The sequence below is a fragment of the Oncorhynchus tshawytscha genome, linkage group LG13, assembly GCF_018296145.1.
Source record: "Oncorhynchus tshawytscha isolate Ot180627B linkage group LG13, Otsh_v2.0, whole genome shotgun sequence".
Lineage (NCBI taxonomy): Eukaryota > Metazoa > Chordata > Actinopteri > Salmoniformes > Salmonidae > Oncorhynchus > Oncorhynchus tshawytscha.
The window spans coordinates 25,194,092-25,212,276 of record NC_056441.1 but is presented as its reverse complement, the minus strand read 5'-3'; the positions used below and the strand labels follow the sequence as shown (position 1 = coordinate 25,212,276).

General features: G+C 41.1%; 1 protein-coding gene across 1 annotated transcript; it reads left to right on the top strand.

Annotated features, from left to right (window-relative positions):
• Positions 1 to 884: 884 nt before the first annotated feature.
• LOC112264592 (asparagine synthetase [glutamine-hydrolyzing]) lies at positions 885 to 18,005 on the top strand. Its single transcript, XM_024441300.2, has 12 exons — positions 885 to 1,000; positions 2,087 to 2,342; positions 11,679 to 11,919; positions 12,237 to 12,422; positions 12,820 to 12,921; positions 13,148 to 13,275; positions 14,073 to 14,199; positions 14,489 to 14,595; positions 14,829 to 14,929; positions 15,094 to 15,175; positions 15,425 to 15,580; positions 15,755 to 18,005. The coding sequence occupies exons 2-12, from the start codon at positions 2,094 to 2,096 to the stop codon at positions 15,962 to 15,964; spliced, it is 1,689 nt and encodes a 562-aa protein (XP_024297068.1). The 5' UTR covers positions 885 to 1,000; positions 2,087 to 2,093; the 3' UTR covers positions 15,965 to 18,005.
• The last annotated feature ends 180 nt before the right edge of the window (positions 18,006 to 18,185 follow it).

Genomic DNA, 18,185 nt, shown 5'->3' with positions numbered 1-18,185 from the left:
CAACATTATATACACAATAAGTTTTTTTTTTAAACAAGTTAAGCAAAAAAAATAGCACAATTGGTTGGGTGAATGAAAAACGTCATCAATGTTCTTCGGGGCCATCTCATAGACTCAATCATTGGCCGCTTTAATAAATGGATCACTAGTCACTAAATAATGCCACTTTGATTATTTTTACATATTTATTGGATGCCAACCGCCATTAAACATCATCGAAGAAGACAAAGACCGAAGAAGCCTGAAGGAGGTGATTACTGGAAACGAACTCGGGTTGCCCTTTATCTGTGGAATAGTAGAGGAACTTGTATTTCAGGTTAAACAACAACCCAATGTTTATATCCCAGGACAAATTAGCTAGCAACAACAAGCTAGCTAAATTGCTATAATGTTCAATGCTTTTCGACCTGTTTCCAAATTAACATAGTTGGTTCTGAGTTCGTTTTGATATTTCCACCTGCCTGTACAGTTCGCGTCTGTTGTGGGTGGACAAAATCAACATGCGCGCGCGATGACTGACGCACGTGAGCGGTCTGTCTGACGCGCCGTAGAAGCTCGCGGCCCGTCTGTTTTCCGCTCATTCATTACGGCGCATTTTAATTCACGTTTGCTCACGTCCGTCATTCCCCCCACCAAATAGAGGAACAAATATCAGAATTGGTCTGCCTGTGTGAACTCAGCCATATGAGAGAGACCTTTTTTTATTAGGTTGACCCCATTTTGCCATGTTGAAATCTAATACCATTCGCATTATATATGTATCTAAGAACATATGTCTATTGTCACATGTCACCTTTGGCTGGAAAACTAACTAGAATGTGTGAATTCTGATCATCTCAAATTGAAGCGTAAATTGATGTAATCTTAACCTGACGTTGCAAGTCACGCCCATCTTCCAGTTCAGGAAGTACGTTTTCAGTGTACTAGTTTTTTCTCCGTTGCATCTTCCGCCGCTGAGGATAATAAATCTGCTTCACCGTTTTGTGTCCACGAAATAAAGGTATGTCTTTCGGTAAACTCTCTGCCATGCCTTTTAATCGAATGTGTCTTTCATTTCTCGTATGGAGATAACTGTTACTCGTTCTTCTCTATTGCCGGGTGTTTTGTGCGTCATGATAAAGCCAAATGGAATATACCTTTACACAGTATTTGTTTATTAAATGTGATGGGGACTCACGTTATGAAACAGTTTCCGGTGTGTAACTTGCCTAAACGGTTATTTAAAAAAAAAAATTGTATGGGTAATGATCTGGATCCAACTGTGTTTTTTTTGTGTGTCACGAATCGATAAATAATACTAAGTAACATGACGTCAATGATACTGTAAAGAAACAGGCAGGGAGCTGGTCTCGAACCCTCAACCTTCTGGCCCGAAGTCCAGCATGCCATCAACTGTGCCCCAAAAGTATGCTCAAGGGGTGAAGTCGATATCAGCGCTCATAAACCCAGGGTCGTTACAATACATCTATCGTGAGGCTTGTCCAATTCTATCATCGGCATTCCTGGATGTGATTCAGCACTCAAGCAGCTGTCAATCTGCTAATGCTGTAGTACAACGTTTGGAAAGCTATGTTTTAAAATCTCACTTACTGCTGAATTATATTAAATCCACAGCATAATCCTTTTTTGACATATAGTTTAGTAATAAAGTATGACAGTGGTATTTTATTGAACCTTTTATGTAACTAGGCAAGTCAGTTAAGAACATTCTTATTTACACTGACGGCCTACACTGGCCAAACCCTGGGCCAATTGTGCGCCGCCCTATGGTACTCGTAATCACGGCTGGTTGTGATACAGCCTGGAATCGAACCAGTGACCCCTCTAGCACTTAGATGCAGTGCCTTAGACCGCTGCGCCACTCTGGATATAGCCCCTCTTATAGTTTCCTATCTGATTTGCAAAGGTACAATATGTCCAATAGTCCGTTGTATAACCCTTAAGGTTTTTCTTCCTTCTAAGTTGAACATTTGAAAAGAACATTTGCTGAAGGGGCACTAGTCTCTTGTTGCATGTATTTATTAACCCCCTGTCTCTTTCTCCATTTATCCTTTCCCTCCCCCTCCCCTCTCTCTCACCTCTTCAGGTCCAGGATGTGTGGTATTTGGGCCTTGTTTGGCAGTGATGAGTGCATGTCGATTCAGTGCACCAACGCTATGAAGATCGCCCACCGGGGACCAGACGCTTTTCGTTTTGAGAATGTCAACGGCTTCACAAACTGTTGCTTCGGCTTCCATCGCCTGGCTATCATAGACCAGCTGTATGGCATGCAACCCATCCGCATCAAGAAGTTCCCCTACCTGTGGCTCGTCTACAACGGGGAGATCTACAACCACCACACGGTATGTCTAGCCTGGAATCCACATTGTTTCACAAATCCCAGGCTCAATAGGTCTACAAACCCCACAGTAGTTATGGCCAATAGACACAAGGTATAGCCTGGAATCCACATAGCCTGTGGGAATTGTGATGTGAAATGTGGATTCCAGGCTATACCTTGTGTCTATGGGCCATAACTACTGTGTGGTTTGTAGATCTCCTACCATAGCCTGGAATTTGTGACGTGAAACTAGGGTAGGAGATCTTCAAACTACATAGTAGTTATGGCCCATAGACACATACGGTATAGCCTGGAATCCAAGCTTCTGGACCCCAGGCAACTGTCATTATGGAGATGGGACTAGGCCTCTGGGAACTGGACACGTTTTGGTGTGGAACATATTCAGTTTCTACTTGCTAGTCACGAAGCAGGGACATACTAACGTTAGTGGGTTGATGGCTTTAGGCCAGGCAACTCCTCTTTTCTTGAAAAGGCACTATCTTTTTGCCAAAGGGACTTAAAGTACCAGTCAAAAGTTAGGACACACCTACTCATTCAAGGGTTTTTCTTTATTTTGACTATTTTCTACATTGTAGAATAATAGTGAAGACATCAAAATATGATATGACGTTTTTGGCCTATATGATATCCGATATTTTCCTTGCCAAAAAAAAGATACCGATAACCAATAAACATATTTAGGGGCCTTTTAAGTGTTCTAGTACAGTTAAATAGTTAACACACACACATGGACACAGCGGTCTAAGCCACAGTCCCTGGTTCAAATCTAGGCTGTATCGCATCCGGCCGTGATTAGGAGTCCCATAGGGCGGTGCACAATTGGCCCATCGTCGACCGGGGTAGGCGGTCATTGTAAATAGGAATTTGTTCTTAATAAATCCGCTTAAGTATTGGCCCCTTTTTTCAATTTTCACCTAAAATGACATACCTAAATCTTAACTGCCTGTAGCTCAGGCCCTGAAGAAAGGATATTCATTTTATTGGTACCATTTGAAAGGAAACAGTTTGACGTTTGTGGAAATATGAAAGGAATGTAGGAGAATATACCACATTAGATCTGGTAAAGAAAATGCAAATTAAAAAAAAAACTTTTTTTGTACCATCACCTTTGAAATGCAAGAGAAAGGCCATAATGTACAGTCGTGGCCAAATTTTTTTCAGAATGACACATATATGAATTTTCACAGTCTGCTGCCTCAGTTTGAATGATGGCAATTTGCATATACTCCAGAATGTTATGAAGAGTGATCTGATGAATTGCAATTAATTGCAAAGTCCCTCTTTGCCATGCAAATGAACTGAATACCAAAAAAAACATTTCCACTGCATTTCAGCCCTGCCACAAAAGGACCAGCTGACATGTCAGTGATTCTCTCGTTAACACAGGTGTGAGTGTTGACGAGGACAAGGCTGGTCATGCTGTCATGCTGATTGAGTTCGAATAACAGACTGGAAGCTTCAAAAGGAGGGTGGTGCTTGGAATCATTGTTCTTCCTCTGTCAACCATGGTTACCTGCAAGGAAACACGTGCCGTCATCATTGCTTTGCACAAGAAGGGCAAGGCTAGGATATTGCTGCCAGTAAGATTACACCTAAATCAACCATTTATCGGATCATCAAGAACTTCAAGGAGAGCGGTTCAATTGTTGTGAAGAAGGCTTCAGGGCGCCCAAGAAAGTCCAGCAAGCGCCAGGACCGTCTCCTAAAGTTGATTCAGCTGTGGGATTGGGGCACCACCAGTACAGAGCTTGCTCAGGAATGGCAGCAGGCAGGTGTGAGTGCATCTGCACGCACAGTGAGGCGAAGACTTTTGGAGGATGGCCTGGTGTCAAGAAGGGCAGCAAAGAAGCCACTTCTCTCCAGGAAAAACATCAGGGACAGACTGATATTCTGCAAAAGGTATTTTTATTTTTTTATTTCACCTTTTATTTAACCAGGTAGGCTAGTTGAGAACAAGTTCTCATTTGCGACCTGGCCAAGATAAAGCAAAGCAGTTCGACACATACAACAACAGAGTTATACATGGAATAAACAAACATACAATCAACAATACAGTAGAAAAATCTATATACAGCATGTGTAAATGAGGTAGGATTAGAGAGGTAAGGCAATAAATAGGCCATGGTGGCGAAGTCATTACAATATAGCAATTAAACACGGGAATGGTAGGATGTGCAAGTTGAGATACCGGGGTGCAAAGGAGCAAGATAGATAAATAAATAAATAAATACAGTATGGGGATGAGGTAGATCTACAGATGAGCTATGTACAGGTGCAGTGATCTGTGAGCTGCTCTGACAGCTGGTGCTTAAAACTTCTTAGGGCTGCAATCCCGTTAACGGGATCGATATGACAACAGCCAGTGAAAGTGCAGGGCGCCAAATTCAAAACAACATAAATCTCATAATTAAAAATCCTCAAACAGACATGTATTTTATACCGTTTTAAATGTAATCTTGTTGTTAATCCCACCACAGTGTCCGATTTTCAAGTAGGCTTTACAGCGAAAGCACCACAAACGATTATGTTAGGTCACCACCAACTCACAGAAAAACCCAGCCATTTTTTCAGCCAAAGAGAGGAGTCACAAACAGCACAAATAGAGATAAAATGAATCACTAAACTTTGATGATCTTCATCAGATGACACTCATAGGACTTCATGTTACACAATACATGTATGTTTTGTTTGATAAAGTTCATATTTATATAAAAAAATCTCAGTATACATTGGCGCGTTACATTCACTAGTTCCATAAACATCCGGTGATATTGCAGCGAGCCACATCATTTTAAAGAAAAACTCATTACAAATGTCGATGAAAATACAATTGTTAGACATAGAAATATAGATATACCTCTCCTTAACTTGTTATGGCTGCAATCCCAATATTGGGATAAGTGTCATCAACAACCGCTGAATAGCATAGCGCTTACATACAATAAATATTTCTATAAATATTTCTATTCATGAAATCACAAGTGCAATATAGGAAAACACAGATTAGCCTTTTGTTAATCCACCTGTCGTGTCCGATTTTGAAATTATGCTTTACAGCGAAAGCAATCCAAGCGTTTGTGTAAGTTTATCGATCGCACGATAAAACATTAAGTACACTTAGCATCAGGTAGCTCGGTCACAAATCAGAAAAGCAATCAAATGAATCGTTTACCTTTTGATCTTCAGATGTTTTCACTCACGAGACTCCCAGTTACACAACACATGTTCCTTTTGTTCCATAAAGATTATTTTTAGATCCAAAATAACGTGACAAACAGAGGTATGTTCAGAAATCCACAGGAAAGAGCGGTCACGACAACGCAGACAAATTCCAAATAGTTTCCATAATGTCCACAGAAACATGTCAAACGTTTTTTTATAGTCAATCCTCAGGTTGTTTAAAAAAATATATGATCGATATCGACCGCAAATGTCTTTCACAGTAGGAGAGGGAAAAGCAATACCTATCCAAACTCTGTTGCGCGAGCAAAACTTGTGTGACCACTTGACGTTATCGTTCTGGCTCATTTTTCAAAATAAAAGCCTGAAACTATGTCTGAAAACTGTTGACACCTTGAGGGAGCGATAGGAAAAGGAATCTGTTTCTTATCCCTTTAAATGGAGCAAAGGGAGGCTATGGAACATGGAGTTTTCAAAGTAGAAGCCACTTCCTGCTTTGATTTTCCTCAGGGTTTTGCCTGCAATATCAGTTCTGTTATACTCACAGACAATATTTTGACAGTTTTGGAAACTTTAGAGCGTTTTCTATCCAATACTAATATTGGATAGGAGCTGGCCGTTTTACAACGGGCACCTTTTCATCCAAGCTACTCAATACTGCCCCTGCAGCCATAAAAAGTTAATGCAACTGCTGTGTCAGATTTCAGAAAAAGCAAACCATGCTATAATCTGAGACAGCGCTCAGAAAAAAAAATTGTCCGCCATGTTGGCGTCAACAGAAATAACATTATAAATATTCCCTTTGATGATCTTCATCAGAATGCACTCCCAGGAATCCTAGTTCCACAATAAATGTTTGATTTGTTCGATAATGTCCATTATTTATGTCCAAGTAGCTACTTTTGTTAGGGCGTTTAGTACACAAATCCAAACGCTCATGCAGGTCCAGCCGAACGTCGGACGAAAACTTAAAAAAGTTATATTACAGGACGAAGAAACTTGTCAAACTTGTAAGTATAGAATCAATCTTTAGGATGTTATCGTATATCTTCAACGTTCCAACCGGAGAATTCCTTTGTCTGAAGAAAAGCCTTGGAACGCAGGTCGCTATCATGTGAAATTAGCGTGACCAGGACCTGGCTCTCTGCCAGACCAACAGCTCCCATACGGCCCCACATCACAGTAGAAGCCTCATTCAAGTTTCTAAAGACGGTTGACATCTAGTGGAAGCCTTAGGAAGTGCAACATAACCAATATCCCACTGTGTATTCAATAGGGGCTGGGTTGAAATTGACCAACCTCAGATTTCCCACTTCCTGTTTGGATTTCTTCTCAGGTTTTTGCCTGCCATATGAGTTCTGTTATACTCACAGACATAATTCAAACAGTTTTAGAAACTTCAGTGTTTTCTATCCAATACTACTAATAATAATATGCATATATTAGCAACTGGGACTGAGGGGCAGGCCAATTTGTTGAGTAGGGTGTTGGAGGCCACAGAAGGGGAGTTGTATGGCATTGAAGCTCATCTGGAAGTTAGTCAACACAGTGTCCAAAGAAGGGCCAGAGGTATACAGAATGGTGTTGTCTGCGTAGAGGTGGCTCAAAGAAGCACCAGCAGCGAGAGCGACATCATTGATGTATACAGAAAAGAGTGTCGGCCTGAGAATTGAACCCTGTGGCACCCCCATAGAGACTGCCAGAGGTCCGGACAGCAGGCCCTCCGATTTGACATACTGAACTCTATCGGAGAAGTAGTTGGTGAACCAGGCGAGGCAATCATTTGAGAAACCAAGGGATTGGACTGCTGAGGACTGGGGTAAAGTCATTTTCTCTGATGGATCCCCTTTCCGATTGTTTGGGGCATCCGGAAAAAAAGCTTGTCCAGTGAAGACAAGGTGAGCGCTACCATCAGTCCTGTGTCATGCCAACAGTAAAGCATCCTGAGACCATTCATGTGTGGGGTTGCTTCTCAGCCAAGGGAGTGGGCTCACTCACAATTTTACCTAAGAACACAGCCATGAATCAGGAATGGTACCAACACATCCTCTGAGAGCAACTTCTCCCAACTATTCAGGAACAGTTTGGTGACAAACAATGCCTTTTCCAGCATGATGGAGCACCTTGCCATAAGGAAAAAGTGATATCTAAGTGTCTTGGGGAACAAAACATTGATATTTTGGGTCCATGGCCAGGAAACTCCCCAGACCTTAATCCCATTGAGAACTTGTGGTCAATCCTCAAGAGGCGGGTGGACAAACAAAACCCCACAAATTCTAACAAGCTCCAAGCATTGATTATGCAAGAATGGGCTGCCATCAGTCAGGATGTGGCCCAGAAGTTAATTAACAGCAAATCAAATCAAATCAAATTTTATTTGTCACATACACATGGTTAGCAGATGTTAATGCGAGTGTAGCGAAATGCTTGTGCTTCTAGTTCCGACAATGCAGTAATAACCAACAAGTAATCTAACTAACAATTCCAAAACTACTGTCTTATACACAGTGTAAGGGGATAAAGAATGTGTACATAAAGATATATGAATGAGTGATGGTACAGAGCAGCATAGGCAAGATACAGTAGATGGTATTGAGTACAGTATATACATATAAGATGAGTATGTAAACAAAGTGGCATAGTTAAAGTGGCTAGTGATACATGTATTACATAAGGATGCAGTCGATGATATAGAGTACAGTATATACGTATGCATATGAGATGAATAATGTAGGGTATGTAACATTATATTAGGTAGCATTGTTTAAAGTGGCTAGTGATATATTTTACATTTCCCATCAATTCCCATTATTAAAGTGGCTGGAGTTGAGTCAGTGTCAGTGTGTTGGCAGCAGCCACTCAATGTTAGTGGTGGCTGTTTAACAGTCTGATGGCCTTGAGATAGAAGCTGTTTTTCAGTCTCTCGGTCCCAGCTTTGATGCACCTGTACTGACCTCGCCTTCTGGATGATAGCGGGGTGAACAGGCAGTGGCTCGGGTGGTTGTTGTCCTTGATGATCTTTATGGCCTTCCTGTAACATCGGGTGGTGTAGGTGTCCTGGAGGGCAGGTAGTTTGCTCCCGGTGATGCGTTGTGCAGAGGGCGGGGCGGATTGCAGAGGTCTTGAAAAAGAAGGGTCAACACTGCAAATCTTGACTCTTTGCATCAACTTAATGTAATTGTCAATAAAAGCCTTTGACACTTATGAAATGCTTGTAATTATACTTCAGTATTCCATAGTAACATCTGACAAAAATATCTAAAGACACTGAGGCAGCAAACTTTGGAAATTAATATTTGTGTCTTTTGGCCACGACTGTATTATCCCAGCCCAGGTACAATTTAGATATTGGCCACTAGATGGCAGCAGTGTGTGTGTGCAAAGTTTTAGTCTGATCCAATGAACCTTTGCATTTCTGTTCAAAGTTTTACTGCCCAAATGTGCCTAATTTGTTTATTAATAACTTTTCTTGTTCAAAACTGTGCACTCTCCTCAAACAATAGCATGGTATTCTTTCACTGTAATAGCTACTGTAAATTGGACAGTGCAGTAAGATTAACAAGAATTTAAGCTTTCTGCTATTATCAGGTATGGCTATGTCCTGGGAAATGTTCTAGTTACTCACAACCTCATGCTAATCACATTAGTCTACGTTAGCTCAACCGTCCCGCAGCGGACCCACCAATCCTGAAGAAGTTGTTCATCTGACTTGCCTAGTTAAATAAAGTTTACACACACACCACACTAAACAAAAAGTTATTTTGTTGGTATTTACGTATGTCCCCATTACCAGTAAAACATAATCAAAACCTATTTCTTTCACTTACTTGCTGTGTGGTTTCATTCATTTGTTCAGTCGTTTCATTCTAAACCAGGATTCATGGTATGTAACGCCGTTTGGGTGTTTGCGTGTCAAATAACACTGTTTGACATGTCAAATAAGCTTGTTGACCAATCAAGACCTGAATATGACTGCACATCACAATAATTTAATGCATTCATTATTTTTTACATAGTTATTACACTCCCTCGTATTTCATATGTCACAACTATTCTTCGATACATATCCTATGATGCTGGTAAAGTTGTCTCGCGCATCTACAGTGCTGGTCATTAAAAAAAAAGCTATCTAGCTCTTGGATGCAAACAATGTTCTTCCCCAAATCATAGCAAAATGACATCTGTTTCCATAGCTAACTTTTAACAAGGCACACCTGTTAATTGAAATGCATTCCAGGTAACTACCAAGAGTGTGCAAAGCTGTCATCAAGACAAAGGGTGGCTAATTTGAAGATTCTCAAATCTAAAATATATTTTGATTTAACACTTTTTTTTTGGTTGAGTAGGTGTGTCCTAACTTGACTGGTACCAGTGTGTGGCCAAAGAAGTTTAGGCAATCTTTTGTTCATGTGAGTTTGAGAACCAGGAGCGAAGATAGAGAATACCATTATCAATATGATCTTCCTACTATCTTTAAAAACAATGCACTAACTTATTATATTGCACATCTTATGTACCCTGGGTTTGTTGGATTTGATTGTGCATACCCTTCCTACAATCCATTGTGATTATCAGCCTGTATGTCATGAGCATGTACACTCCCCTATGTATTTATGTGGACAGTGAAGCTGAAACTTTTCACTAGGCTCTATACTCCACCTTTTTTATTTTAGGTAATTTTCATACATATCTGTTTTACCATTTAGATAATGAAGTGTGACCGCAATTACATTTTATAATACCTGGCAACCTTTCCTATCCTTTGTAGGAGACATGGACCCAGCTAATTTCACAACTCCATAAACCAACCCAAATTACAATATATCACCTTTTTAAAAACTTTTTGTTTGATTATATCTTTGTTTCTTTTTGTTATTTGATTATATTACTGAAATTCTATATCATGCCTGCTTTAAGTCTGATATGGGGATGGGGGGGTGTGGTAGGGGATCTGTGTGTATTCTGTTGGAGTGGGTTTAATGTGGTAGGGGATCTGTGTGTATTCTGTTGGAGTGGGTTTAATGTGGTAGGGGATCTGTGTGTATTCTGTTGGAGTGGGTTTAATGTGGTAGGGGATCTGTGTGTATTCTGTTGGAGTGGGTTTAATGTGGTAGGGGATCTGTGTGTATTCTGTTGGAGTGGGTTTAATGTGGTAGGGGATCTGTGTGTATTCTGTTGGAGTGGGTTTAATGTGGTAGGGGATCTGTGTGTATTCTGTTGGAGTGGGTTTAATGTGGTAGGGGATCTGTGTGTATTCTGTTGGAGTGGGTTTAATGTGGTAGGGGATCTGTGTGTATTCTGTTGGAGTGGGTTTAATGTGGTAGGGGATCTGTGTGTATTCTGTTGGAGTGGGTTTAATGTGGTAGGGGATCTGTGGGTTTAATGTGGTAGGGGATCTGTGTGCGATTTGCCCTCTGCCTGTGCTCTCTGTGTTATCTGTATAATCATTCAAAATGCCAAATTAAAAAAACATTTGAGAGGGAACTAAATGACAAATGAGAAAGTAACAGAAGCATAAATAGCATACCCCCCAACTGAAAATGCTAACCGCCCCTGTTATTTGTAGTAGTGAGAGGATGGGATGTTCTGGTGGCATGATCTTTGTCACTCATCATTATTTAAGATTTCAATCATGATTATCTGTAATCATGGTAGCATCCACATTAATGTAGAAGTGTTGCGAAACAATTCCATTGTTAATTGCAATAAAAGTGATTCCAAAATGACACATTATTTACTATTAATTTCTATTGGGCACAAACTGCAAATGCATCCAAGTTTGTAGTCACAAGCTTGGTGCAGTCATTACGTGCTAGGAATATGGGACCAAATACTATACTTTTGACATTTTAATAAACTATAAAAAATGTGTCCAAATACATATGACCCCTTCAAATGGGGAGACAACATACATAAGGCACATTAATTTCTAATCGGTAAAACAGATATGTATGAAAATACCTTCAAATAAAAGGTGGTGTTCTGTCGCCTCATAGAAAACATTTCATCTCAAATCCAAAATCCAAAATCTCAATGCTGGAGTATTGAGGCAAAAAATGTATGTAGGGGAGTGTATGTCATGAGCATGTATGACCACTTGTAAATGTCTTATCTCATAATAACCCTGATACTTTTCTTCATCTTTTTCCTTCTTTAGCTGAAGAAGCAGTTTGAGTTTACGGACTACCAGACCAAAGTAGACGGTGAGATCCTGCTTCACCTGTACGAGCGGTTCGGCATTCAGAAGATGGCGACCCTATTGGACGGCGTGTTCGCCTTCATCCTCCTGGACACAGCCAATAGGAAAGTGTTCCTGGGGAGGGATACGTATGGCGTGCGGCCCATGTTCAAACTACTGACCGACAACGGCTTCCTGGCTGTGAGCTCTGAGGCTAAAGGTGAGGGGGGACTACTTACTTGACATCTCATTTGGGGTTGAGTGGTTTTAGTTGCTACACAAGTGGATTAAAGAACAATCCCTATTCAGAATAGAATGAACTTTAATGTTTGCATAAAAAATATATATATTGTGTAATTACAAATACGGCTCAACTCTATTGCTATGCAACTGAAATTCAATTAGTAAAGTACAATGTAACAGCTTGTTAAAGATGATAGTAGTGTCTAATGATAGTGTTACTACACGTTTAACAACAACGTCATGTAAAGTGTTACCATGTTAGTTGTTAAACATGTATTGTGTGTTTGTTCCCAGGTCTGACTGATATCACCCACTCCATGTCTTCTCCTCCTAAGATCACTCCGTTCCTCCCGGGGCACTTTGAGGTGTTTGACCTGAAGCCCACTGGGAAGGTAGAGTCTATTCAGATGGACCGCTTCCACTACTGCACCCAGGAGCCCAGCCACGCTGTCTATGACACGGTAGAAATGCTACCCTCCGGTACGCACGCACGCACACACACACACACACACACACACACATCCATAGTATTTCCATAACGTCAGCATCTTGATTGACAGCAACCATAATGTGGGTCAAGGTTACTGATTATGTAACAGTACCACTACCTGTAGCTAGCTATCAGTGAAAGGTGATACATGTTGTTTGACACCTAAGATGAAGGGAGGAATGGCTTACTGATTATTGTTTCAGGATGCACGTTTTTGGTATTGAGGGTATTGCCATGAATGAAGCCTCTTGTCCAACTGAAATCATTGTAGTCACTGACAATAGGAGTTGGATGTGTAGTATGACGGAGTTGATTTGCCGGTCCTTAACCATTCAGTTGACACGGTCCCTGTGTGATGACAGTAAGATCTCTTGCTGTACTCTGTAGGTTTTGTCCCAGAGACAGTGAAGAGCAACATTCGGTTGTTGTTTGAGAACGCTGTCCGGAAACGCCTCATGGCCCACAGGAGGATCGGCTGTCTTCTCTCAGGTACAAATAATGGCTATTGCAGAGTATTTTTGTCTTCTTTGTGTAGTGTCACACATAGAATCTTGCGTAAGTAATGCTTCAGATCTGTTACCGGTCTTTTTTCACTTATGCTTGTCTGTGCAAATACATTATAATACTTGCTAATTATCATTACACCAAAGGTCAAATTACATGTTTGATAAGCTAGTAAATCATGTTCATGACTGTTACTATATATTTCTACCAGGTGGTCTGGACTCCAGTCTGGTGGCAGCTATGCTGGTCAAACTGGCCAAAGAGGAGAAGTTGAAGTACCCCATTCAGACCTTCGCTATCGGGGCTGAAGACAGCCCAGACATCCTGGCTGCTCGCATGGTGAGAGGCTCCCTCCAGCCTCCATAGAGAGACTGCATTATAATAATGATGATTATGATATTGTGATGAACAGTTTGTGTAGGTTAGGTCTTAGCAGCATGATTCGACACTTCCACACTCCATCCCCCAGGGGGCAGCAGCAACCGTGTCTAGGTTCTCTGTCTAGCCTTCAGGTGCAGGCAGGATGCTTCAGAGGTGGCCGTAGAGCCTGCCGGTCTTTGTTTTTTTTGTTTGATATCTTTAGTTTTGGAGCGGCTTTAGAAGTTTATTTTTGTAAGTATCTATATTGTTCACCATTTTCAACAACAAACAATAATCCTCTTGGGCTAGCCAACCCATAAGAGTCAGGACGGAGCCGGCCCTGGATCCTGGTAAGTTTGCTGTCTCCTGGGCACATGTACATACAACACGGTCCTCATACGCTGATTTCTCACATAGATGCACACCTTAAATCTAGGACTCCTAGACTTAGCTAGTGCAACAATATTAGCAGGCTAGTCAATTGGTTTCATAACAGTATAACGTCATAATCAGTAATAATCCTACTTTATTTTTGTAGCATTTTTTACCCAGTATATTACAGCTCACAGGCCATTACAAATGAGCGTTTAAATTAATACAGAAATAACAGAATAGAATACAAATATAATGATAAATACTCCTTTGTGTAGCCGCTTGTGAACTCACTGCTCCCTCTTGGTCAGGCCGTAATTGGAAAAGAGAATTATCTTAAGTTGAAGGCAATAAATAGATAATACGTGAATGAATGTCTTGGTGAATGTCTCGTGGTGTTCCAGGTGGCGTCGTACATCGGCAGTGAGCACCACGAGGTCAACTTCACCCCTGAGGAAGGTTTCAAAGCCGTGGAGGAGGTCATCTTTCACCTGGAGACCTATGACATCACCACTATACGCGCCTCTGTCGGTGAGAGAACACTATCCCGTCTTACATCAACCTCAATCTCCAAACACCAAGCAGAAGTGGTGTCCCACTTAAGCTACAAGGGCGACGCATTTGTGAAATACCTAGACACTAGACAGTTTTGTTGTACCTTCTCAATGTGCCCATTGACCTGGACAAAGGGAGTCTGGTCAGGCTGCATACCTTTTCCTTCTGATTGGCTGGTTTGAATCCTAGTGGAATCCTGGGAGATTAGTGAGTGTGGCCTACTTCAACTCAATCCTGTTTCCAATAATCTTTTCTCATTTTGCAGGCATGTACCTAGTGTCAAAGTACATCCGTGAGAAGACTGACAGCGTGGTGATTTTCTCTGGGGAGGGCTCTGATGAGCTGACACAGGGGTACATCTACTTCCACAAGGTAAGTTTGTTGCACATCAGAGACGTCATTCTCTCTCACTCACCAATTTCCATGTACCAGTCAGGGTTGTGGTGAATGCAGTAGTCAATTCAGGAAGTGCATGAATAAATTTAAAAAAATGGAAATAAATAGGAAATTTGTGGTTAGACTAAATTGAAAATGGAATTGAACCCAACCATGGAACCAGTTGTTATGTCTGGGAATATGAACTGAGTTGTTGCTTCCTGCTCCAGGCTCCCACACCCAAGGCAGCAGCAGAGGAGAGTGTTCGTCTGATGAAGGAGCTCTACCTCTTTGACGTCCTGAGAGCCGACCGCACAACCGCTGCACACGGGCACGGGCATCTTCTTTTTCAATACATTCATTCCTTTTTACATCCTTTCTTCAAACTCATCAGACCACTATCTGCTCTCTTTCTTTTGAGAAGCCATAGATAATTACAGAAGATGTACATTTTAAAGATGGCACCTAACTGACTTCCTCTTCTCTCCTCTACAGTCTGGAGCTGAGAGTGCCTTTCCTGGACCACAGATTCACAGCGTACTACCTCTCCCTGCCTGAGGAGATGAGGCAACCTAAGGTCAGTCTCCTCCGCCCCAATCACCATATCCTCACTCCCTATCCTGTAGATGTGGCTCTGATGAGATAATGGAGTATGAAAGTAATGTATTATTGCAAAAGTCTCTTGAGGGATTGTTGTCAGTGTTGTGTATCCAAATCGGAGTCCTTGAAGCAAATATCAGTTTCCAAACATGTAAAGGATTCCGGTGCTATAATTCCAAACACGGTTCAGTTTCACTAAGGGGTATATGTGTGTGTGTGTAACCAGGATGGAGTGGAGAAGCACCTCCTCAGAGACTCATTTAAAGGTCTGAACCTGATCCCAGACGAGATCCTATGGAGACGTAAAGAGGCCTTCAGCGACGGAATGACTTCTGTCAAGAAGTCCTGGTACAACAGCCTGCAGGACCAAATGGAGTCTGAGGTACACACACACACACACACACACACATACATACACGCATACATACATGCATACATGCATACATGCATACATGCATGCATGCATGCATGCATGCATGCATGCATGCACACAGGCACACTGGCATACATGACATATGCACACACACATTCTGACTCCTTCTTTCTCTCTTCCAAGGTGAACGACTACGATCTGGAGAAAGCTCCTAAGACATTCCCGTTCCTCCCTCCCAGAACCAAAGAGGCGTACTTCTACCGCCAGGTGTTTGAGAAGCTTTACCCGGGCCAGGCTAAGTGGCTCAGCCACTACTGGATGCCCCGCTGGATCAATGCTACAGACCCCTCAGCCAGAACCCTCTCCATCTACAAGCCTGACAAAGACCAGTGATACAGAAACAACAGTGGCTCTTTTCCAAAACCCTCACTAGCGTAGCACTTAGAATGAAGCAGTCCATTGAGCATGCATGCATTATCAGTGGTATGCTAGTATGGATATTGGAACCTAGACCGTGTCAGCTGTCAATTACCTCTGTCACCATTACTACAACTCCTCTTCACAACAAACCTATCTAGAATTTGTCTCATGCTAGGTTGTGACGATTGTGGGATTTTAGGGTAACAAATTGTAATTTTTGTTGAAAAATGTTTTTGACATTGTAATGCATCTTTAGCTACTACATACCTAATGAATACAACACTGCTTTGGAACTTTGGAAATGAAGCTTCTCCCACTGACCGTGCTGCTAGCAAAATGCTATTGGATAAACTATGTCTACTTGAATTTAAAGTTGAATCCCCTCTTCTCCTAAAATAAAGGCATTAAGACTATGATGAAAATGATTTTTTCACAGTTATTGTCAGTTAGATGATTATATGATAATTGTGCCACGCCTATGCAGGAATCATCTAGTTCTTGGGATCAGTGTGAATTACAGTTACAGGGTCAGTTCTGATTTGGGGAAACTTGTTTCAGTAGGAATAGTCGATAATATTAGAAGACTGGAATGATGCTTAGTTAAATAAACAATGCTGTTGTTTATCTCGCTGGGGTTCAGTAGCACTACTACTGAAATGCTTTCATACATTATAGTACCATACCTAGATATGATTTCATAATACATAGATGTAAATTACATACATATTTTAACAGCTTCAGACATAAGCCAAACCTTAACACAATTCTTAACCGTTCCTAATGAGTTCTGTTGGCAAAATATGCCTTTTCCTCTCATTCACATTATTATGAAGTTGAATGCATATAACGGGTAATGTAAAGATGTGTTTTTTAATATAGCCAATTACCCTGAGGTTAGATATAACCTGTGATTTCTGTCTGTTTGCCTCTGACCCAGACAGGAAGGAGGCAGCCTTTTAAAATAAAGGACATTTTCCTTTCCTGCCTGCTGTAATAGGTGACATTTGTCAGGTCCAGTTCTGTGCAGATGAGGCTGGGCTAATTGTAATGGCTGGAATGGAATAGAGTCCAAGGTGATTGCCATGTGTTTGATACTGTTCTGTTTATGCCATTCCAGCCATTACAATGAGCCTGTCCTCCTAGAACTCCTCCCAAACTGAGAGAGGTACCCTAATTCAACTAATTTACCTTTTAAACATCTTTTAAATGTCAGAACAGTTATGATGAAACTTAAGCTTTCATGCATTGATCAAGCCCCAAAGTTATCTTTCTTATTGAAAAGGAAAAGGCACAACATTCACTCACCATTAAAAACACAGTTTATTGAATCAACTATTGAAAGCTTGATTGTTTGTCCTTCATCAGGATATGAATTTGAACATTTCTTACTCATTTCGTCCCCCCTGTTTTTGTTTTAACTTGTCATCATACTCATGTCATATGAGAAAGGCTAAATCTTCTGATGTGACTTAGCCATTCTGTACTTAATAAGTGGCCACACAAACTGATCAGACAGATAATGTACCTATCTGGAATAACGATGACAAAAGGACGAGGTGTTTGTTGCCCGTTACATACTGTCCTTTACTGGAGTGTGTTGTGTTAAAGAGAGCAAGACCATGGCATGGCGTAATAATGGTCTATAAATCATTTTCACAAACGTTTAAGTAAACTGTGCTATGCGTGTGTTCTTGCGTGAGCGTGTCATTAAGATAATGATAGAATGTGTAACAGATTGAATATCACGCTGGGAACAACATGAATCAATTGAAGATGAAACATGATTGGGACAGGCTGGTATAATGGGTTCCATAAGGAAGCCCACTCAGACCAAAACAGGTTTGTATGCTAAACATATTGCATTGATTGCACTTTGTTTTCTGAACTGCAATCCATCAAGACTCTAGATGGAAACGTATGAAACTATAGCATTACATGTCTAAAGTGATCGTGTCTATCTACTGTATTAAACTGCTTCTGAAATAAACGTGCTCCACACCCTTGACAATATCTATCTCACTTGTTATTGTTTTGTTTTTTGTGTGGTGATGATCATAAGTTTGCATTACAATATTCACACTGGTATACCACTTAAGTACAAAGCAATATATTGGGCATGCATTCTAAGTGGTATGGATATTGGATCATATGCACTTGTGTGAGAGGGAGGGGTTGCCCAATTTGGCAACTGCGT